This window comes from Melanaphis sacchari, unplaced genomic scaffold (genome assembly GCF_002803265.2).
Source record: "Melanaphis sacchari strain LSU unplaced genomic scaffold, SCAv2.0 Contig234_pilon_pilon, whole genome shotgun sequence".
In the NCBI taxonomy this organism is placed as follows: domain Eukaryota; kingdom Metazoa; phylum Arthropoda; class Insecta; order Hemiptera; family Aphididae; genus Melanaphis; species Melanaphis sacchari.
The window spans coordinates 43,427-68,864 of NW_020271111.1; the positions used below are offsets into that span (position 1 = coordinate 43,427).

Genomic DNA, 25,438 nt, shown 5'->3' on the forward strand with positions numbered 1-25,438 from the left:
AACAATAAACATTATAACAATATATGTATCTACAATGCATAGTATAATAGGTGTTTGCCTTTTATTTTTCAAAGACTAATTAAATTTAAATTGTGTAATAATTATAATTTATAAGTAATATAATATTAGAGCTTGGTAGGTACTAGATATAGGTACCTAATACCAATAGTTTTTATGTGATGTGAATAATTTAAATTTGTTATACCTACTCACGAGTTAAGATTAGAGAAGTAGGAATGTAAAATATACGAATATTATTTTAAAGCCCAGTTAAATAAAAATAAAATTCAAATGACAATTCATAAATCTATATATACGTCATATGTAAATGTAGTATTTAATTGTATACATACGCCCTGGTTGGTTGGTACATTTATAAACATGTATTTATACTTATATTTATCTACTTATTCGTAATCTCTTATCGTAATAATTTTGTCAGAAATTAGATTTTATAATAACAGTCGCCTACTCACAAGGATAAAATGTCATTCGTCCCAAATGTTTGTCGTCTATGCAATATATATATATCACGGAAATAGAAATCTACAGCTTACGTCGAATCGGACATGTCCGAGAATAGTATTTTTGGAACCCCTGCGCGTCCGCACAGCTTATACGATAGGAATTGATTCTTAGTATGATACTAGGTTCAGACGAGTTATTTCAATTAGTGCTGTTTCACATTTCTTTAAGTACCGTTGAGTTAAATTTTTTTTTTCAATTTCCTCCTTTTGTAGGTTGTTAGTCACTCAAAGAAATTATATTTGCAAAATAAATCTGTTAACGGTCCCTAAGGCACGTACGCCTTTCAGTAATCTATCACCACTTAGTCTATCATATTCATACAAAGTAACATTACTTAGGTAGGTACACTACAAGAATCAAATTTTTGACGTAAATTGCTGTTACCAATATGGCTAACGGTATAAAGAAACTTGATGAATATAATTTAATGGTGCTCCGAGAACAACTATCATTGCCTGCTAATAAATATTGTTTTGACTGTCACCAAAGAGGACCAACATATGTGAATGTTACCATAGGCTCATTTGTCTGTACATCATGTTCTGGACTATTGTAAGTATCTACTAAGCTATTAGAAAAAAAAACTATTTAATGTATTAAATCATATTAGCTAATTAAAAACATTCAATGTCACTGTAATGTAATTACTATCAGTTTGTGATAGTGAATTATACTCTTACTATGATATTTATTTTTTATTTTTTATAATATTAACATTTGATTTGACATAAAACATAAATAAGATGAAAATTTTTTTCCGAGCTGAAATATTCATATTTGATTAGGTTTCTAATTTGATATTAATATTATTATTTTTTGTATACCAATAATATATATTATAGGTATATGAAGTATAATTATCAATTATCATATTTATTGTTAGGTAAGTTGCATTTAATTTTATTGGAAAACAATGATAGGTTGAATATCTAAACTAATATTTAATTAATATACATAGGTTTATGTTAATTTAAGTCATGACTCGCAAAGTAAATCAAATCACCCTATTTTAAACAACACTTAACTAATTATATACTTATGTGTTACACTTATTTAATATTACTGATGTATATAATGTAATTTAAAATGTATTAAGTTTTCATTTAAAATAGTTATTCTTAACAGAACTAAAATATAATAATTATTACAATATTTTATACTTTGGTAGTTATATATTTTTTTATTAAAGAAATGTGTATTAACTATTATTTTTACTGATAAAAACATATTTCTGAAAACTAGGTTGATCTCTTTATACTGGTGTAGTTATTTAAATATTTTGTTATTAAAGAATATCTGTTTATTATTTCCTTATAAGAATAAATCCATTAATGTTCATTGATAATTTAAAAAAAAATGTATCATCAAGGTATCTTTTCATGGGTACATTTAGTTTTGACAAGGATTCCATATTAAATAATAAATTTACTAATAAGGAGATAATTGATACTTGTCTAGTTAAGATATAATTTGTTATACCAAATTTACTCATATTTAATATGTATTTATATATTTAATTTTTAAATTACTTATATTTTTATAACACATGTAAAATTTTTATTTTTATACTAAGGGTTTTAATTTATTATTTTATGACTTATTACCTATCAATCAATTTACAGAAATATGTATTAATAGTTAATATTTATCCATTTTAGTTTCATTATTGGTAAAAAATTATGTCCATAATTGTGTTGGCTTTAATTCCAATCAATAGGTATGTGTTTACTAATTAGTATGCTTACTTCCTTTGAAATTAATGTTAAAAAAGATAATTATAAACAAATAAATAAACAATAGTACCCACATTAATTTAAATTAATCATCATTTTAATTATACAAATATTTTATCTCACCAATTAATAGCTTATTATATTCTAATAAACAAAAATATATCATTTTAACGTTTCTAGTTATTTATTTTAGTCACGATTAATTAATAATTACTATTATTTGTACTTAAATTGTGTTTGTAATTTTGAATTTCTGATATTTCTGATCAATATTAATTTAAATTAAGTATAATAGCATGTAAATTATAATATACCATTAATATAATATATTTTTACATTTTCAAATTTTCTTATTTAAAAAAAATGGATCTTAGATAAATAAAGTTAGAAAATATTATAATATATTTATGTTATATGAGGATTGATATTTTTCTGTATTATAAATTTATAAATCTAGTATTTTTTGGAGGTGATTGACCAATTACTTACTAACCATTCAAATATTATATTATATTTACCATTATAATTTATGTGAATGCCTAAAATATTATTGCCAACAGTCATTTTTTATATCTTATCAACATTTTTATGTTTAAAATGTCATCCTTATTATTTTGTTTACAAATACAATTAATAATTGCAACTGTTAATTATGGCATTGAAAAAAAATATCTGTATAGTATATAAAAAGATATTGTATGATTTTAGTAATATTGTAACTATATTCTATTAAATTACACAATTGCATCTTTAACTAAAGTTTAAAATCATTGATGTTGATTAAAATTATTATTTAAAAATTATTATTTTTATTTTTTACATACCGTTATACAATATATAACAGAATGTACTTTGTTATTTTTTTAATACAATTATTTAATTATTTATAATTTTTATAATCAGATTTCCAAGAGTATAAAAAATAAATACAAATCTAAATAATATTTTAATCAATTTTGTAGTTATCATTAATAAATTTATTAACTATCTTAATTTTATATTTATGTGTATATATAATATTTTTATACTTTATAAGTCATACATATGCTGTCTGTTAATAAAAAAAAAGGAATGTTTTATTTACAATCAACATATAAACACATAACTATTAAATTCAAAGAAAATACCCCATATATATATATATATATATATAATGCTTATCTCAATTTGTTTTGATAAGGATATATAATCTATATATTTACTGCAAAAAATAATATTAGATTATATAGTTAGATATAAATATTATCTTGAATTATACTTATAAATTTTTTTTTATCACTAGTGATAAAATGTATTATAATTTAAAACAAAGTGATATTTTATCTCTATCTTAGAAATACACAACATAGAAAATTTAATATTCATAATAAGTAATTTTATTGTATTAATTTTTATGTTAGAATGAATCAAATAATCCAAACTTTAAGTATTATCTGAGCCTTTTTTTATACTTTAATTTTAAAGAAAATTATGAACATTATAAAACTATACATTTTTTTTGTTAAATAGATAACATATGCACGTGTATATTAATTTTTTTATCAATAATGTTAATTTGTTTTTAAAGTAATATTCTTAATGCATTTAATTTGATCAAGATCACTTTAATACATTTTAACTATGGTTTGATGAGTTAAAAATATTCTTTTTGTAGTATCAATTTTTAGATTAATTTTTTTTTTTTTGTTTAAGAAGACGTCATATCCGTTTATGTTGTCGCTATTTTACACACGTACTACATAGACAAAATCTGTTTACACAGTCTGAGTAGAACTTGCTCAAATTTGGTTTTAAAGTAAATTACCTAAAATAAAATTAAAAGATGACAATATTTTAAAGGGCAAGACGCTGAATTTTTTTTTAGAAATTTAAATTTTGAAAATTTAAAGGTTATTTGAAAATTTTGAAATTTTTGCTAATTTTAAACAATTATAATGAACGTTATATTGAGGATAATGGAAAAAAACTTAGTGCCTTGCTCTCTGAAATATTGTCATCTTTTAATTTTTTAGTAGGTATATTTACTCTAAAATTAAAATTGAGCGAGTTCTACTGACCGGGTAAACATATTTTGTTTATGTCGTTTGTGTGTAAGACGGAGAAAACACATGTAGGTATGATGTCCTCTTAAACTAAATTAAAGTATAAACATTTTATTAATATATAATTATTAATTATATTTGACCAGTTGTTTTTTATTGAGCTCTTGAAAGTAAATAATATATTGGTAGCTTATAAACTACAAGTAACAAAATAACATTTTATGTTCAAATAAGAAAAATAAATACATAATATTATAAAAACATCAAATTTGATTTTTAAACAAAAAATATTATTCTATCTGTTTAAAAATGAGCAAATTGTAGCATAAAAAAAAATATTGATTTGATTTATAAGTAATATATTTATAGGCCATGGTCTATGTCTATAAAGCTGTATTGTTATTGCGAGTATTAATAGAGCTTTAAAGAATAGCAACTAATTAAGGATTCCACTAATATAAATATCTAAAATATTTTTAATTACAACCTAAGGTCAAATGTCCATGTATTAGATGGATACTACTATTAGATGACACTATTCATAGTTGTTTATTAGGATGAAAAATAAAATTAGATAGTTTATATCTATAGGATAGATGAATCAGAGTTGTTGTGGTCATCGTGAAGTATGTATTTTGTTGTATATAATTAATTCTGGTCATTACAGCATTATCCATTTTACAGACAATATACTTATTTTTGCTAAAAATATTTATTATTTTTAAGCTTACTTACACATATACATCATGCATAATATAACAAAAATAATAAGTGTTATACTATGTTCATTTTTGTGAGTGTTTGAAAATAAAATGTTGAAGAAGTTAGTTATTTTCTTATTATTCAAAAAATATTAAGTGTGTAGAAGCTGTTTGTCATTATATTTATGCATATTAATATCAAGTTTTCAAAATATCCATACTCATTTTAAGCTAATTTATACTATGAATGAACTGTCTTCATTTCTTAGTTTCTTTCAATTTATTGTCTTACAACATCAAATTTATGTTAGGCAGTTCCAATTTTGTGCTGTTAAATATATTATTAGAACATAACTATCATCAAACTAAAAGGTTAGTTATTTTATTGTTGGTTTACTATGTTTTAATATTTAAGTGAGTATTTTTAAATTTTAATGTCTTACATATTCATAATTTGCTTAAAAATTATATTATAAAAAACCAATATAAAACACAGTTTATTTTCTTACCTTTAAGTTTGATAATTAATTAATTCACTCCAATATTTAAGCTATAACAACACAAAATCAGAACTATTTAATGTAAGTTTTAGTATTAGTAAGTTGTAGACAATACATATGTGTCTTCTCAACACCACTTTATGGTATGTATAATGTATATAGATATCACTAGGGCTCGGATTTTAAAGCATAACAAATAGCAAAAAAGCACACAATTGTTCTAAAAAACTAAAAATGAAGTATATTTATTTTTAAAAAAAGCAAAAAAATAAGCATGACCAAAAATGAATTAGTTATAAATTTATAAAATTGAATAAAAAAAATTGAAAAATTCATTTAAGTTGAAAAAGAATTAACTACCGTGTATTTTGCAATAACTGATTTTATTGTCTGATAGATTGTTTTAGATTGATTATATATACGTTTAATACATTTATCAATCAAGCCGATAACAAAAAAAAAATAATAATCCAAGACAAGCATTTTAGTCCGTATTTCAGATTTTCACATTTTTAATAAGAAATGTGAAAATCTGGAACATAATTAATAAGTTAAATTATTATTTTTTTTTCTGATTATATAATAATTAATATATAAAAAGTTCACTGCTGGAATAACTAAAAAGAATAATAAAAAGCAAAAATGTATTTTCGAAAAAAAAAGCAAAAATAAATTGGTTTATTTGGCATCAGAATGACGTGAAACAAATTTATGTATAAAATTTAGATTTCTATAATGTTTATAAAAAAAGAAGCATTTGCTTTAAAATCCAAGCCTTATAAGTTAATTATGAGAAAATTTAATTTTATATTAATATATGTGTTATTTTTTAATAAAATAGTTCAATTTACTGTACTATTTATAGAAAACAATTTTTTAATACTTGATAATATAAATAAATCATCCACTAAGAAGACTTCCTTTTTTTATCCCTGGGAAATGATTTATTATTGAATTAAAATTTAACACACTTATTAAAGTTAAACTACATTGAGAGTGGTTTAAAATTTGATCTAGCTTATGCTCTGGGGGAAAGAAGGTCAAAAGTAAAAAAACTGACTCAATACTATTCAATATTTGAAAAAATAACGAAAAATGGGAATAATTATAATTATTATATTTAAAAAATCAATTTTGTTTTTTTCTTGTAATTAAAAAGAAAGAAGTAACTGAGCAAAAAAATAAATGTTATAAATGTATTGATTTTATTATGATTTCTTTTTTGTGTATGAATACACAATAAGTGATAGATATAATACTTCAATTTTTAAAAAAATTAAGTGATTTTAAATATAAAATTAGATCTAGTTTGTTCTGTAGAGAGATCAAACTTAAAAGTTCCTAGTATTTATTTTTATAATCGAGAAAAACAAAAAAAAAAATTAAGAAGAAACTGCAATTTTTAACAAAATCGATTTTGTTGTTTTAATGTAATTCGAAAACGAATAATCTTAGATACATACTTGATATTTTACCAAATGTTGACATTATGGTTTTTCATTTACGATAAAATTTTCAAAATATTTCGACTATTTTTGAGCTATTTATAGAAATAAGAATTTTTCTAAAAATGTAGATAAAATACTATTTGTCAATAGAAATGCTTGAAAATTTAGTACGAAGCTTTTCATAAGTTTTTAATTTTTAAATTAAAAAATATCGAAAATTTGTATTCACAATATTTTTTTATAAGGATTTAAAGTTAGAATTTTGACAAAATTCATAACATTTTTAGTTTCTATACCTAAAACTTAAAATTTTATTCAAGGTTTATATTAGTTTTTCAACAAATTTATGAAAAAGAAAATTGTAGTAGAAATCAAAACCAGTTTTTATGAGTTTTTCAACTTCAAATGTTTACGACATTCGATATTTACCAGTAAGTTAATTATTTTGCTTTCTCCAATTTTGGATATTTTATTAAATTAAAAAAAAATAATAACAATAGATATTTGAAATTTTCACCAAATGTTTAGATTATCATTTTTATTATAAAATAAATTTTTTTATTTTTTTAAATTCTTTTTAAGCATAATAATTTTTTGTTTTTTTTTTCTAAAATGTCGATAAAAAATTATTCACTTTCTAAAAATACTTGCAAATTTCTAATAAAATCTTTCAAAAGTTATTCTTGTAATTGTATAAAAACATTAAAATGCATGGGCACAATTTTTTTTTTTTATATGCATTTGAAGTTGAAATGTTGACAAATTTCATCAAAATCTTAAGAAATAGCTAACATTTTTGTAATTAAAATTACTTAAAAACTTTTCTTTTCGTATCTAAATTTTAAAAATTTAATACAAAATCTTCATAAGTAGTTCATACTGAAATCATAAAATCTAAAAAATAATATATAAAAACAATTATTTTTTATCAACATTTTAAATATTTGAATGAAAATATTTATTTAAATGTTAAATAACAATATTTATTTAAATGTTAAATAACAATATTTTAATTAGATCTGAAATTTTAATGCTTAAAAAAACTCAAAAATGCCTTTTTAAAAAATGCAAAATGACTTAAAAACTTAAAAATGCATTTAAATGTATTCATTATAGTTTAAAAAAATTTAACATAAACTAGAGTAGTGTATTTTTATTTTTTTATTTTTTTTAATATTACGTTGTTACTTGTTATTGAATTTTTTTCTGTTTTTTCTTAATCATTATCAAAAAGCACTAGCTAAGATAAAATATTCGTTATTGACGATGACTTGTTGTGCTATATATATAATTTATTATTCTCATCGTTGGCAGTTTGTCAAGTTTTTTGTTGATCTCAACAATTTTCGTTCATTTTATGAACAAATTGTGAAAAATGTTCTAAAAGCTAAGAAAATGCCCTTAAAATGCATTTAAGATTGATTTAGTCAAAAAATTCGAAAAGATGCAAAAAAAAAAATTTTTAAATAATCAGTATCACCCAAAACACATTTTATACTACGACCTAACGTTTTGAAACACCAGAAAAAAAATGCCTTAGCATTAAAATCCAAGCCCTAGTTAAAATTAAAAAGCATTATTCGTGGAAACTTAAAATTTCATAAATTTTACTGTGTACAAAAATATTTTTTATTTTTTATAAGTACTATAAATTTATTTTTACAGTATTTACAGAAAGATATTATTTAATTTTTTATTGTATAAATATATAAACATAATTAAATATTAATAATATAATAAATGCAATATTTTCGGATAAATAATATATCAAGCTTCTTTTATATTAAAAGTAAAATAAATAATTCAAATAGCTATATCAAAAAAAGTATAAACATATGGTGATTTATGTTAATAGACCATTTTCGTTCAGAATTGTTTTTCGTATACATCATTGAGTTCAAATTTAACAGACCTATAATAGTAACCCACTCGACATCTAATCCTAATGTACAGCAGAGCAATACTCATTGTACTATGTTTTTAATTTGGTATTAATATAAATAAAAAAAAAGAAATCAATGAAAGTCACTTATCAATATACAATATTTATTCTAGGAACCCCTTTGGGTGGTAATTATGGACTTATTTTCTACATTTGTAATTAAACATCAAATGAATTGTATTAAAAATTATTACTTCTTATCTAATTAAAACTCATCGTATTTTTAATACCTAATATCAACACATTGTAAGGGATAACTATATATTATATATTTTTATTAATCTTCAATATTATATTTGTATGTAAAAAATAAAATTATAAGAAATAAATATAAGTCTTATTCAAGGTATTTATAATCATTGATAATTTTATATACCTATTCGTTTAAAAATTTGATCTAGTAATAAATAGAAATTAAACTTCCAATGTTACATGCATTTTAATTGCGTTGCATTGGATGTATACTCTATAATTTATATAGTATAGAATAATTTAAACATAAATTTAGTATAATCACTAATAAGCTTTTTACAATTAGATATTTAAAATTATTGAAGATATTATTTGTTAAATTGTTTTAATTTCCCCATCTGTTTTAAATAATATTATTTAGTGTCAACAAAGTGACAGACATACATATGTTTTTATGATAAATTTAATTGTATAGTTATAAAACAATAACTGTAATCATTTTTTTAAGTATTATACATTTGTTTTTTAGACGAGGCCTTACTCCACCACACAGAGTGAAAAGTGTGTCAATGGCAACATTTAGTACTGAGGAAATTGATTTCATAAAATCCAGAGGAAACGAGGTAAGTAAAATTTAAATTCTATACATATTGCTTAAGAAAAGACTTGGTGTTTTGTAAAATATAAAAATTCAAATCATAATGAATGTTGCATATGATACAATTTAAAAAATTGAGTATTTATATAACTGTGATAAATATGTATTTTGTATTACACTGTTTAGTAATTAAACATTAGTTGCTTAAACAAAATATCTAATAATTTTAACTTAACCTAATGAGAGGGTAAAATTATATCAATAATGTATTACTTTTAAAATTATTTTTATTTTGTTATTAAAATATTTTTAATGCTCAATGTTTCATTTGAAAGACTGCTCTTTAACATTTTCTTTGTATATTGTTATCATCTAATGACAAATCATTTGAATCCAAGTTCACATTTTGTGTAATTCTTGTGATTTTTTAGCCAGACACTTTTATTATTTAAATAGATGTGAATGTAGTATCTCCCTCCTCATCATGAATATAATTTTATAATTGATACAATCCTCGTTATTGTATTAATTAAATAATGTTGCTTCCGTATCATAGTTTAAAAAAAAAAACTAGATTCCTTAGCTGGCTAATTGCTGTTAGGTAAATATTTTAGTTATTACTGATAAATAATGAATAATAGCTAAGATAAATAAGCTTCTATTGATGCAATAACAAAGAAAATATTATGGTATAGTGTTGTATTTCAATGTTGTAAATAATATTATAAATATAAAATAAGTATAATTTTATAAGATATAGAATTTATGTAGATTATAGTTAACTATATGGTCTGCAACTGTGAAAACTAAAATTACACATTTCTTCATGCTGTCATTGTATCATTTAAATAGGTATGTAGTTTATGTGTGTCCTTACGAGCATTGTACATAATTCACATGTGTGCAATAATAGTATTGAAATATGTTTTTAATATATAAAAAAAATTATTTATGGATAATATTCAGTTAAAACAATTATAAAAACCATAACTAAATTACAACTAAGGAGTAGAAATATAATTTATAGACAAAATAAAATAGTTAAGAATAAAATTTATTTTATCAAATTATGATACAATATAATTTATAAAACAAAAAAAAAAATGAATAATATGAAGTACCTAATATAAATACCTAAAATATTTAAACACTTTTTGTAATTTTTAATAACTATAAAATTATATTTACTTTTATTAATAATAAAATAAATTGTACTAAACAGCAATAGAAGACTTTTCAAGTTGAAAAATTTAGATGATTAAGTTGTTTAGTTTTTATGTTTGCTACAAAAACTGTTTTCAACTTGAAATTATATAATGTGATAGAAATACAAAATATTTATATCAATTTTAATGGAGTTAGGTCAAAGTTCAAATCCTCATTCTCATTAGTAATCGATATTACAATTAAATTTATTACATATTCTCAAAGTGTGATAGTCTATCTGTACATTTGTTAATATTAAAAATATTACTGAAAAAACAAGCAAAATAAGAGTTTTCATTCAGAATGTGCAAAACAAATTACATAATTTATTTAAAAAATAATATAAAATATAAACAATACTTTATTTAAATGATGAAAAATAATAAAAAAATTTTGAAATGTACAATAATTCTAGCATTAATGATACTTGACCAGCAATCGACCTGAACTTGAACCTTTATATTATGTAACTGTAAGCTAATTACAAGACAATGACAATATCAATAGCATTGAAGTGAATAGTTTGTTTAAACAAGGCTAAATATTTTGAAAATTAAATTTTACTGGTGGTTGTTAAACCGTAAGATTTAAATAGGGTTAATTTTTATAAATTAAGTTTGGTCTCCTTATCACTAATTTCAATGATTATTATACTTTTAATTTTATCCAGTTCGGTTTGTCTTAAAAGTTTGAACTCTTACAAAAAAAAATTGTTTTTATATTTTTTATAATTTTTGATTGCTGTTAAAAAACTTTAAAAAACATATTGATCTTAAGTAAAAAAATTTTAAACAAATTAGAACATTTTAAATATTGTGTCTAAATATTGCAAAAGATCTAAGTATTATCAAAATTATATCATTTATAATAGAAATATTTGATTTAGTTTTATTACAATTTTTGTTACATAACCTACAATATAATTTATTTTAAATGTTTTGAGGTGGTCTTTATATGAATAATAGAATAATGTATTTGCTTGATTATTTATTGCATATTATTTTATTATGTAATTATTTAGTTAGATTTAAAACAGTTAATTTGATTACATTTTTATTAAAAACAATAACAAATAATAATTCTAGTTTGATGACATACAATATTATTTAAACAATGTATGTTTTTTTTCAAATTTATTCCTTTGTAATGTCTTATTTAACACTATTAGTTTATCATTTTTTGTGCATACAATCTATAGAATGTCAACATGTATTAGAACAGCTTATCAATATCAACACATAATTAATTTACTTTTTTGTAATTTTCAAATTTGAATATAATGTATTAATTGATTTTATACATTAAAAAAATAATAACTATTTGTCTTTCTCACATGTACTGTTTTTTGTTTTATTAACGCATACCATACCAAAATATTCATTTAGCAGTTTCAATTTTGTGTGTTAGCTTAAAAATTAAAGTTAAATAATCTCTATTATCAAACCTTAAGGTAAGAACATTATTCATGTTCTCCTATTGATTTTTTTATAATATTTTAATTTTTTTACAAATCACGATTATTTTTAAATATTATCTATTATATATTTACAAATGATCATAACTTACTTAAAAATTGAAATATTGTAAAAAATTGACAGGGGAATGCAGATAATTTTCTTTTAAGTTTGATAATAAAAATCATTTGACTCTAATATTTAAGCTAAACACACAAAATTGGAATTGCTAAACACATATTTTGGTATGGTATGCATTAGTAAGACAAAGACAAAACATACAGTATGACGTCTTTTTAATATACTGTGTTTTGAATCATCCATTTCTATATAATGAACACAAACACATATGAAAGGTGTTATATATGATATATACATTTATTACTTGAAATTTAATCAAATTTATACTTATGTTATAGAGCTGTGAAAGGGTCTGGTTAGGGATGTATGACTCAAAACAACCTACAAATGATGAAAAACAAATAAAAGATTTTATGGTTGCAAAATACGAGAAAAAAATGTATTATTCTGATCAAGTTTCACGAAAATTAAGTAATGGTATTCAAACAAGACCCGCTGTTACCAATACTACTACAAATCAAGTAAATATAAATTATTGAAGTATATAAGTTTTATGAAGATATCTAAATATTTTATTTTCATGTTTAATCATAAGTTTTTAATTTATTAATATTTTTTAGAAACCTAATATCACTACTACACCTGCAATAAATATATCAAACAAATTTGAGTTTTTAAAAGAAGAACTTTCTAACCAAAATCAATCTCCAATTCAAACATCCCAATCTTTTGCAAATTTTGAAAACAACCCAGTATTTTCTACGTCTTTCGATAATTCTAAAAATATTGGTATGTATAATACTTATATACTGTTAAAAAAATAAATTTAATTATTTATATGTAACTTCGAAGCATGATTACTATTTAATAGTAATCCTAGAGATTTTGTAATACTTTAAAAATTTGATAACTTAAAAAAACATTAAAAAAATTTAAATTGTGAAGTTTGAATCAAAGATTTACTTATTATAACAATTAAGAATTCTATTCTTTAAACCTTTAAAATTTTGAATAGTTTTCTATAGTTTATTTTTTAATTTAAAATATTGATGTACAAAATCTATAATTTTAATATTTTATTTTGATTGGTTATATTATTTTATACTATAAATAATTATATTTTAATTAAATTAGTGCAGTAACCAACTTAAAGCATTGATGATATACATTATAAATCTCCTAGCCTCCCTCTATAATAATAACGTAACCTAACAGTATCAATTTATATATTTGTTAGTATTTTCAATTTTAATATTAAAAATAATAAAATAAAACTAATTATTTTAAGAAATCTTTAACTTTTTTAGCAAATTGAGTTTTGAGGTATCATAATCTTTGTTTTAGTTATTAATAGATTTATTAATATAATTTTTTTTTTTTTACTTTTAAACTTTTAAATTCAGAATCATTTTTTAACAATATGATATATTATGTACAAATTAAGAAAACCAAGTAGTTAACTTAAAAGAATGCCATTCCCCAATTTTTACCACCATCTTAAAAGTAATATAGTAAATTTACGTTCAGCATTCGCGTTTTGTTAGTTTAATTAATCTTAATATAAAAATAAATTAACTAATTAATGAACTTAATGAAAAAAACAGTTTGTGGCTTTTGATTTTTTAATTATGAACGATTTATAAATGTATAAAATATTAATCATCTCAAAAACACATCTCACTCAATAAAAAATGTTGTTACTGTTAAGTTTGAAAATAATTAAACTCGTATTAATATTAAATATAAAAATTACTAAATTTGAATTGGTGAAAATAAACTTGCTATGTTACACTCTTTTAAGAAGGAAACAGCATATGTGGGTGTGGTATTCTCATAGAAATATTAAAACTGAATTTACGGTGACCTAATATTTATTGGTTTGTATCAAGACTTAAATTTTAAATTTGTTCAACCACTTCAAACCGGATATTTTGATTATTTGACATCAAATCCATTACAATTTTCACCAGCAAGAAAACCGAACAACATAAATAATCGATGGAGTGAGTCTTAAATTGGTTTGGTGATGTGATTATTCCCATCCTTGGTTGTAAAGCTTAGAAGTAATTGTTTGCAATTGCATTTTTTTTTAGTAATGGCTTGATTATAACAGTTCTGTTTTGTTCTATTTTATTTCATATCTATTTATACAAGTATCCTAAATTTTAAACTACATTTTAGAGTATACACTATTTATTTTTAATTAGAATAATAAAATCAGCTTACAAAATTACTATTAATAAAAAAATATTTTATTTTAAACAATTATAAACTATAAGTTCCAAGATTAGTTGCTATTTAAATAAAATTATTATTTTGATATAAATAATTATGTATTTCACTAAATTTTTCTTTTATTTTTAAATATGTTATATTATAAAACAAATTTAAATTTAGATAAATTGTTTACTCAAATAATTTAGTAAAAAATAAAATAATTATGATGATCTCTTGCCAATATGTATTGTATTTTTTTGTTTACAAACATAAACATAGACAATTTGCTTTTAGCAAAAACTATTTTGTGTTATATTAATAATTTAATATTACAGTAATATGACTTATTATATAAGTTAAAGTTAAGACTTTTTTCTAGATTCTTGTTAATTATTTTATCTTTATAGTGACTTATGAGCATTTTTTAATTTTACATACTTTTAATTCTTAATAATTTAAAAGTAGTATATTTATAAAAAAAAAAATAAACAAGTTAGTAATTGCTTTGTTGTATATAAGAGTCGAGCATATCTCATTTTTGAGTAGGTCACTGTGATGGATGTGTTAGTTTTAAATTTTAATAAATCATTGTATATCAATGTGAAAAACAAGTGCAATCGCAAATAGTCTGTCAGCCTTGATTTATTATTTAAATCACAGATAATATAGTAATTTATTTTACCATTAGTAATATAGTAAGTTTGTTTAATGTTTTAGATTTTTTGGTTTAAGTATTAACAACTCATGAAGGGAACTTTATTGTTAAGTCTTAAATATTAAAACTTAAAATTTTGTATATCTTTAACTTAAAATGTTCTTAATTTTGACAAATTCTGTAAACATTTAACCTTGGCGAATTGTGTCTATGTATTTTAAAACTTCTTAAATTGTCAAAATAATAACTTCTGTGAGATTTTATTTTATGATTTCATATTTTAAAAAGCATTGTAGACTATTTTTATGTTATATCTTCCTCCCTAGTTGATATTCCTATTTTCTATAACAAACTACCTTGAAAGTTGAAAATCAAAGAATATTTTCTACTATAAAAGTATTTCAGACACTAAATTAAAAAGGAACACATCATTGTAAAATAATTACAATCATTCCTGTGAATCTAAAAAAGCCAAAGAAGGTAAGCAGATAATATTGTTAGCTTTAAGTTTGATAATAAGTCTATTAATTATATTATAATAATACAGGATAGTTTATACTCAAAGCAAACTTGATATTTCTTACATTTGTAAGACAAACAAAACAGTATCATGTATTTTTAAGCATATTTTTACATACTTAAATTTTATATGCATGTTAGTATATTTGACAATTTTTTTATAATTTTATGTTTTTATTTTATTTTCTAGAATAAAACTTTATTAAAGTAGCCTGATATTAAATAATTTTTATAAAAATAATTATTTAGTTATTAAATATTAATGTTTTTACTAAAATAACATTTTATTTATAAGTGGTCACAAATAAATCGTCAATTACATTTATTTATTAGAATTAGAAGTAAAGAGAAAACGTAATGTGTATAAACAATTAAAATTTTGCTTAATTAGATTAGTTATATTAAAAATATTTGATTTTTTTTTATTATGTGGATAATTTTGTTTATTTAGTTTATAATAACAGGGCTTGGATTTTATAGTAATTGTTAATTATTCTAGAATACAAATAAAAATATCAGTGTACGAAATATATAATTGAATATATCAAGGATTCAAAGTATAAAACTATATATTGTATATTTTATTCATTTTTTTTTATTTTTTTGATTTGAATCATATTTATTTTATATTTTTCATAATTCATAGTTTTGAATGTGAAGTGAAGTGTAAAAAGAAATAAAGTAGGTAACCACCTTACTATACCGTAGGAGTTGAGTATACCTCATCATAAAGTTAAATTTGAATATAACGATAAATCATTTCACGCGAAAACAATTATAAGCTGGAAGCAGTTTAATTAGGCTAATTATTATGGCGGTTTATTTTAAAATTAGTGATATGTAATAATAAATAAACATTACCATCAAATTAGTATAAATGTTTTTATAATATCATAATATATATAAAATATTATAGTATACGTTTAAGTCGTCCAGTTAAAAAATATTTTTAATTTACATCAAAATCATTAAAACTGTTAAATTTTGATTAAATATAAAATTTCCTAAACATTTTATCTTAAAATATCATATAAAAAAAAATCATGTTAATGTATTTTTTTAAAGTATGGTTTCTGTATATATAACTTATGAAAGAATAATATTCAATTTTCAAGTATTAGCTGTAAAAGTTAATCACTTTAGATATTTTTAGCTTTAAACTAATTTGCAAACTTTTTGACTTTGTTAAAAACAAAAACATTTATGGACATTTGTATAAAAAACATAAAAATGTCAAATGTCTATGATTTGTTCAAACAAAATGAAAATATCATGAAATTTTGATTATTTAGAGAAAATAATAATGTATTTTGTTTATTAATAATTTCTAGTATTTAGGCTTATTTGTAAATTTTTGTTCAGAAAATGTTGTTTAGTATAACTTGGAACTACTTTAAAGATAGGTTCTTAAAAATTAAATTCATGATCATAGATTATTTAAACTAAAACTTGCTTCTATTTTTATATTTTTAGAGCAAAATTTACAGATCATATTTCAAGATTTATTAAGTTATATAATGATTATTGTACTTTTCAAAGGTATAAAGTCTGGGCCCTGATAACAAATAACAAATAAATAATTGATATTTAAACTGTTTAACAAAAAAAAAATATTATTCTTTACATTCTTTATAAATTTATTTCACTATCTATAGGTGTTGCTGTTGAAAGTACAAGTCCTAGTACTAGTTGGAAATCAAATGGTACGCTAAGTCAAGCACCAACTGAAGACCGTTATGCTGCATTGAAAGATCTCGATTGCTTAATGAAATCTCAAGTTCAACAAGATACTCCTCCCCAATTAAATAATAGTAACAGTTCTGCATGGAGTAAGTAAAAAAATAGTTTAATTGTAAATAAAACTTACCGTTACAAATGTTTATAGGTTCCGATGCATCTTTGAATGGAACATGGAGCAGTCAAGTTTCTGAAAATACACCTCAAAATCCATTCAAAAGTAATATTCCATATAGTTAAAATTATGTTACATCCTCTTGTACTCAATATCTAACCTAAATTTTGTCTTATAAATATATAATTTACCAAATATTTATTTAGTAGAACATTTATAGTGTTATTAGGTTTGATGTTATAATGAATTGACACTGCTATTATTAAATTTATAAGTAAGAATATTATCTAAGGCAGAGGTTCCCAAACAATGAGTTGCGATCATATTTTAGTAGGTTGCGAGTCGCGTTATATTTTTAAATAATAATTTTTTTTAAACATATGGTCTTGTGATCATCATTGAAGTCGAAAAAAAAAAGTCATCAAATAAAAAAATTAGATACACCGATATCATGTTATTGTGGATCATCAAAATTTAAATAATTTTCAATATACATCTCTGATCTAAGGTTATTCATAGGCTTTAAGTAAAATTTTAATTTCATTGAAAATGTACATTTTTCTAATAATATTACCTTATCTTACTTTAACTTTTAATAATAACTATTGTATTTTAATGATACCAACACAATATTTATTCTGCTGTACCCAATATTGATTGGTGTACAGTTTTTAAGATGGACAACTAGTATTCTTAATTTTTTTTTCTTATGATTGATTTAATTACTAATATATATATATGTTTTTTTTTTTTTTACATTAATAATGTAGATAGCGTTCAAGATGATTGGACATCGAATCATGTAGTTAATCCATTTTCAAATAACATACCAGGTATATTAATTTTAAAATTTATGTTGAATTAGTTATTTTAAACCATTTTATAAACACATTTTTCAGATCCATCTTTATTGAGTATTTTTACTGATTTGGTAATAACAAATTATAGGTTATGAAAGTGTTTTTAAATTAATAAAATAACAATATATTATACATACAAATAAATATTAATTTAATATTACAAAAAAATTACTATTTTTGGGAATTTTAATGAATATTGTTAAAATTTGGTGTAAATGTTTATAAAAAAAGTAGTGTGCTATGTGTTTTTAGTATATTTATTTTTTTTTTTTTGGTATCCAAATAACTTATGAGGGAGGGGCCTATTATTACATTATAAGCTTTTTTTTTATCCAAAACCAAAAATTAAAACAATTTTTTTGTTTCAATGTTTCAAAACATGGTGTTAACCGCAAAAAAATACATAAAAAAATATACATCATTGTTAAATTAATTTATTCAGCTCTGAAGATTTAAAATTTATCTAAAAATTACAGCAAACAAATAAAATAAAATGGTTAAATATTTAAAATTCAATTTAATTGTAACATAATAATAATAGAAAAATTGTTTACTGTATTTTTAATTATCACTACTTATTATCATGGATATTTTTAAAGCTATTTAATATTATAATATATTCAACATGTAGAAAGAACATTATTGTACATAATTATGCTAATTAATTTTATATGTCATAATATTATATCTTAATTTGATTATTGGATACATAAAAATAAAAGTAGTTTCATAAAGTCTATTTTTTGTTGCGAAACTAGTAAACTACTATTTAAATACTATAAGTTAATTTAAATTTATGAGAAATAATTAATTATCAACTAAAATAAAAATAAAACTTTGTACAGCTAATATTTATGTATACCTATTATTTTGGTTTTATATAATTTTTAAATTTTAATATGATACTATTAATTTTTCAGATGATTGGCAGAATAATATTGAATGGCCAAATAATTTAACTTCCAGCCAATCAATGGGTTTTAATGATGTAACACCTTGGAGTGCAGATTTCTCTAATCCATTTAAAGTAATTAATTTTAAATTGATTATTTTATATTTTTCAAAAAGTTAAATAATTTTATAAGAAGTTTTTATTTATATAGGTTGGATCAGCATCTCCGTTAAATAAGCATTCAAGCAATCCATTTTTATAAAATTAATTACATCTCTCATTATAAAAAATAAAATTATCTGGTAAATTGAAAAAGGATTCAACATCAATGCATAACTATAACAATGGATTTATTATATTTTAATTTAATACAAATACTATGTTATAAATCTCAACTTGGCGGAAAATATAATTAAACATATTTATTATTAATTAGAAAGAAATATTAGTTTTTTATCAACTATTTATTTCAAGTGTATAATCTCATATAGCTGGCCATTATTACTATTCCTACATTCAAATTTATGCAATTATCTAGTCTTGAAAATATTTTTTCATAATATATTTTTTATAGTTTGCCTCAGTTTTTACATAATTATTTTTTAAATAAAAGTTATTTTTATAAGTTTTAAATATTTGCCAATGCAACTTAATATATGATTCTATATATTACATGATCAGTGTATCAAATAAATGTTGTACCATTTTATTCATTAATATTCTTAAAATACAGTTTGTCTTGCACGTTGTAACTTTTGAAACCATAAATTTATTTTTATATATATTTACTCCAGAAACGTGGAAAATTAGTGAATGTGTCAGTTTATTGTAATTCAAACCTCCAAATTTCATCCAAATAGCTTAAAAAATTGTGCTTTAGTTTTTGATGAAGTTTCTCGTAGGTATAACCTTATGTACTAAAAAGTTGTATTTCACTGCAGTCTCAATGTTTTTGAATTCTGATTTCTTTATTTAAGTGTGCTAAAATAATTTTTAAATTAAATAAATCACTATATGCAGTACTATAATTTAGCAAAATATTATTAGTTATAACGTAAAAATTTGAATTTAATAGCATGTCATCAAACCATTATCTTATCATGCCCGATCAGGTTTACATAAATTATATTTGTTATAACTTATAACTACGCATGTTTAACATTAAATTTCTAAGTATATTAATTTTTTAAAAATTTTAATCATCAGGATAAACCAAAATATGTACTTAATGTATGAAATAAAAATTATAAATATTGGGATTGCTAAAAAGTGTAAAATTTCATGTATATTAAGAAGTCCGCCCAGAAGCGTATGATTATTTACAATTTTGGCGCCTTTTTTCCAACTAAAAAAAATTAGAAGGATTTTTTTCAGTTGAGGGGAGGGACTGATTAATTTTTATACATCAGACATCAGTGGTTTACTTAAAAAAAAAAGTCATCAAATAGATAAAAAAGCTTAAATTTCTAGCACAGTGCCCCTTTAAAAACTTACAATTTGGCGCCTAGGGTGATTTCTCCCCCCCTCCCAAATACGCCTCTGAATCCGTCAATTAAATTTTAAAAGTAAATTAATGATATAAAATGAAAATTTTTTTATTTATAGAATCTCTATCCTTGTATAATAAATGTGAATACATTTATGCACATTGTAAAATATTGATTTCACATGTATTACAGATTTGTACTGTCTGTAGTTAATATCAACTATGTGTTAACTATTAGTATTTAAACAAAATATTTATTTCATCTTTTTACTCGTTGATTAATATTTTATTCTAATTTATTTTCAATTGAAAAAACATTATAATGTAATATTTGTCATAGTGATTATTATTTTACTTATTAAATTATTGAAATCATATCGAACAAAATAATAGCCGTTTATCTACTTGAGTATTAGTTTTATAAATTATAATATACTGTCAAAAAAAGTTGTTATTTTTTCTTATGTTTTATAAGTTTTAATTGTAATATTTATTAATTGAAAAAAAAGTATTCCTGAAACTAAATACTATTATACTTTATTTTAATATTTACAAAATTTACCAAAATTTACCTAATTATTATTCTTGATAATTTTAATTATATGTTTTTGTAATGGTAAGCCAAAATTGGTGTGTTTAAAAAATTATTGTATTTATTTTTATTTATTTTTTTATTTAAATGAAATATTATTTAGCATCAAAATAAACTATAAGAGTAAAATATCATTAAATGACAATTGATAAATTTAATTGGAAATTAAAATCTAATATATAATTAAAATAACTTAACTAAACAACAAACTATCAATACAAAGTTTTTAATAATTGTTAATGATTACAAAGTTAAATGAACAAATTTTAATATAGGTGTATTGTATTTATAGCATAAATATAATAATCTTATATTTTATTATATATTACTTATAATTTTTATTTGATGCTAAATTTGCTTGGAATTATGTTTGTGTGCACCAAAGTATGTTAATCATGTTTAACAAATGTAACTGTGATAAATTTTTTTATTGTACCTAAAATGTATGTTTAATTTTGAGGAATATTTATCTTGGAGTAAGTTAAGTTTGTTGGATAACTTTTTTTTGGATGAGCTATATTTATCAAAGTCAGTTTTTATTCATTGGTTGTTAAATTATTATTTCATTTTTCTAATAAAAAATTCCTTAAAAGTAATTTTCTCAAATTATTCATGTTTTGTAAAAATTCTACCTATTGTAAATAAAATTTTCAAACTTATCAATAACTTATAAATCCTTATAACACTAATCGAAAAATCTTATAGATCATTAATACTTTTAATATTCTTATAAATTCAGATATATTAACCAAGAATCAAATATTCTTGTTTTAAATATTTATAATATAGTTGAACTACTCTCTTTTTCATTTTACATTTTAAATCTTATCAAGATTATTTTAATGTAGCATAGTTGCACAGCAGTTTAAAAAAATTTCTTTGAATTTGATATCACCATTTGTCAATTAAATACACTTATCTATTTGTTGTATACTTCCATATCATACATTTCAATATATCAACATTTATATCAACCCTTTTTTATGTAAATCTTGGCTGTTTTATCTAATATATTATTTTTTTATATGTTGCGCAGGGTGATATATAATTCAAATAGTTTTAAGATGATTTTCAGGTGAATATTGCTATTAAAATGAAGATATGTTTTGTTTTTATATTAAATATATATATATATATATATGCATATGTTTATATATACACGTGTTGAATAATAGTAATTGAAACTTACAGGGTTGTGGAAATAAATATTTACCAAAACAAATGTATATATAATAAAACATAAAACATTTTAATATTGAATTATTAAAGAATCATAGATAAATTATTCCTAATTAACAATACATATTAATAAATTAATGTCAATAAAATCTAGTTCAAATGAAATATTTACCTAAATGTCATCAAAAATACTGTTAATTAACATATTAATTTTAAAACAATTACTCTTGATTAAACACTAAATATTATTCATTTAACTAGCAAAGTAAATTTTTATTTGCGTTGATATTTTATTGAGAAAATGTTTACTAACAACATTATTAGTTATAACCCTTAGTGTCACTATATAATTTAAATAAATTATTTGATTTTCATATTAACTGCTATTAGTTAAGATTATATTATATTTAGTCTTATTATTTAATTTTAGCCACCTAGCTTAAAAATATAACAACTATTTTCTTATGAGGTACCTATAATTATTTTTTATAAAATCTAATTAATGTTTATACCTATTGATTAATTTATATTCATTTAACCGAAGATCTATTATAGTATTTATATTTTGACATTTTTGTTGAACTCTGTGGTAGAGCATGTAAGCTCATAATGAATCTAATGGATTGTTAATGCTAGTATAATATGTTTATATAACTAGTGAACAATAAATGTATACAATATTTAATATTATAAGTACCCATTATTATTGTGATTATTATTTGATGTACCATTACTTTTTAGTTAAAGTGGATTATCACTAAGGTTGTGTCTGTGTACCTAATCGTCATTAATTTGTAACCAATGTAATTTTTGTCATATTTTATAAATTTATGTTGATTTAAAAATAAAAATGTATTTCAATAGAGAATATAATATGTTAAATTGTGATACCAGTTGTGCCATTTCATATAGTTATTCCTTGATTTTTTTAAAAATTACTTAACTATTTAACAACTTAAACTTGCATGTGTATTTTTACAAAAAATCCTGAAAATTATACTTCAATATATTGCTTTATAAAATGTATTCACTTCTTTATAATAATATATTTAAGGAAAACGGATAATTACTATAGGTAAAAATACTTGAGATACCACAAGATTGTATATTTATCTTTATAATAATATCACATCTATCAACAAATTAATAACCGACTATTTTATAACATAATTTTTTTGCCAGTGAACTAGCATTTATATATTTTGTCATATAAAAATATTGAGTACAAAAATATAAATATTTAGTTGTAATTATATTATAAATTTATAAGGTTTCTACAATAGACTAATAAAATGATTTTATTTTAATTTAATCTTAAAAGTTTTTTTGATTCTATTGTATCTATCCAATCATCTATTTACATTTTTAAATATATTAAAATTTATAGATACCTAGATATCTAAATTTGATACAAAAATATACATTGTGACTAATATATTTTTAAAATCATAATTATTGTTAATAAATTTATATTTTCAGGAATCTTGAAAATTTAATAATCGCCTCTATCACAAATATCTATTTACATTTTTATTTTATACCATTATTATTATGTCATTGTATTATACATAGCATAATTTAACACACCATAGTACTATATTATATAGGTACCTACTAGTGTTTTAAAGTATTTAAACACCTTTGTTAATGTAATTGTTTTAAGATCTAGACTCAATTTATTTTCTGTCAGCAATTCACAAGTTTTCATTATCCGATTTTTATTTCAACATGGATCTAAATCTTTTATCAACAAATTTCACAATACTGATCATTGTTCATAGGGAACTTGGAAATTATACATCAACTTTTACCTTTTTTTTATTTGAAAGTACATGAGTACTACTTCCAGGTCACTTTGTAGGTAATGGTTGAATATGTACTAAAAATTTGAAACGCAGACATTATGTACGATTTGGTAAAAGTAAATACTTCAGAATTCAAAACATGAACACGTTTACTAGTTTAGTAGTATATATATAAGCGTATATAATATAAACAAGTCTTAAGTCATAATTAGTTAGGTACATTAACAATTTAAACTTAATTAAGACCAAAACTCATCAAAGATAATTTTGTCAATATTATAAATATTATTTATCATAACTTACTTAATGTTTATGTTATAAATAGGTATTTTTATTTATACATTGTACTTTATAAAAATTTCGATATTATTTGTTATAGGTACCCAACTTTAAATACGTATATATGTCGTAGGCCATATGGATAATTAGATTTTTTTGCGAAAAGACTAGGCTCATGCATACAGACTAACAACAGTTAGGCCTTTTAAGAATTGCAAAAATAAAAAAATAATAAGTAGTTTGCAAACGGGCTGCGCCATTGCAAAGAGCCTAGTCTTTTAGCAAAAAAAAACTAATTATCCACATGGCCTACAACATATGCATATACATAATAAATAGGTAGGTACCAAATAATGTTAAAATGTTAAATTTCTTATTTATCATATTATTTATATTTTATAAGTAAATAAACTATTTAAAATTCACGAAGAATGCATAATCTTAAACAAAATAGATGAGTAGAGGGTACGAGTGGTATAGGAGGGTGTGGAAAATGACTATCAAAAAAAGTTGAAAGACTGCTTAAACGGAACGATTTATGAAAAACAACTTACGACTGATGAAAAAAGTGGTTTGTAATTAAAATGTTAATTGTTTTTTGATTCAGCATGATTTCTAGTGCAAAAACAGTTGTATAAGTATCAGTTGTATCAGTGTATCTATACTTAACTGTACCT

The 25,438-nt window shown here is 21.1% G+C and overlaps 1 protein-coding gene across 3 annotated transcripts; it reads left to right on the plus strand.

The window, feature by feature from the left end:
- Positions 1-635: 635 nt before the first annotated feature.
- Positions 636-20,606, plus strand: LOC112594518 (arf-GAP domain and FG repeat-containing protein 1). Of its 3 annotated transcripts, none has more exons than XM_025339327.1 (10): positions 636-1,080; positions 9,616-9,709; positions 12,764-12,946; positions 13,046-13,214; positions 14,315-14,428; positions 17,472-17,645; positions 17,702-17,773; positions 18,439-18,501; positions 19,449-19,555; positions 19,617-20,606. In XM_025339327.1, the coding sequence occupies exons 1-10, from the start codon at positions 917-919 to the stop codon at positions 19,629-19,631; spliced, it is 1,155 nt and encodes a 384-aa protein (XP_025195112.1). In that variant the 5' UTR covers positions 636-916; the 3' UTR covers positions 19,632-20,606. The 3 variants fall into 3 exon arrangements, with proteins under 3 accessions (XP_025195112.1, XP_025195111.1, XP_025195113.1); XM_025339326.1 differs by having other exon boundaries at positions 638-1,080; positions 19,632-19,703; XM_025339328.1 differs by lacking the exon at positions 14,315-14,428 and having other exon boundaries at positions 641-1,080; positions 19,632-19,703.
- The last annotated feature ends 4,832 nt before the right edge of the window (positions 20,607-25,438 follow it).

Coding starts and splice junctions, on each gene's coding strand:
- LOC112594518 (XM_025339326.1), top strand. CDS start 917: ATGGCTAACGGTATAAAGAAACTTGATGAATATAATTTAATGGTGCTC. Junction 9,710..12,763: donor TAAAATCCAGAGGAAACGAG/GTAAGTAAAATT, acceptor CTTATGTTATAG/AGCTGTGAAAGGGTCTGGTT. Junction 17,774..18,438: donor ACCTCAAAATCCATTCAAAA/GTAATATTCCAT, acceptor TTAATAATGTAG/ATAGCGTTCAAGATGATTGG.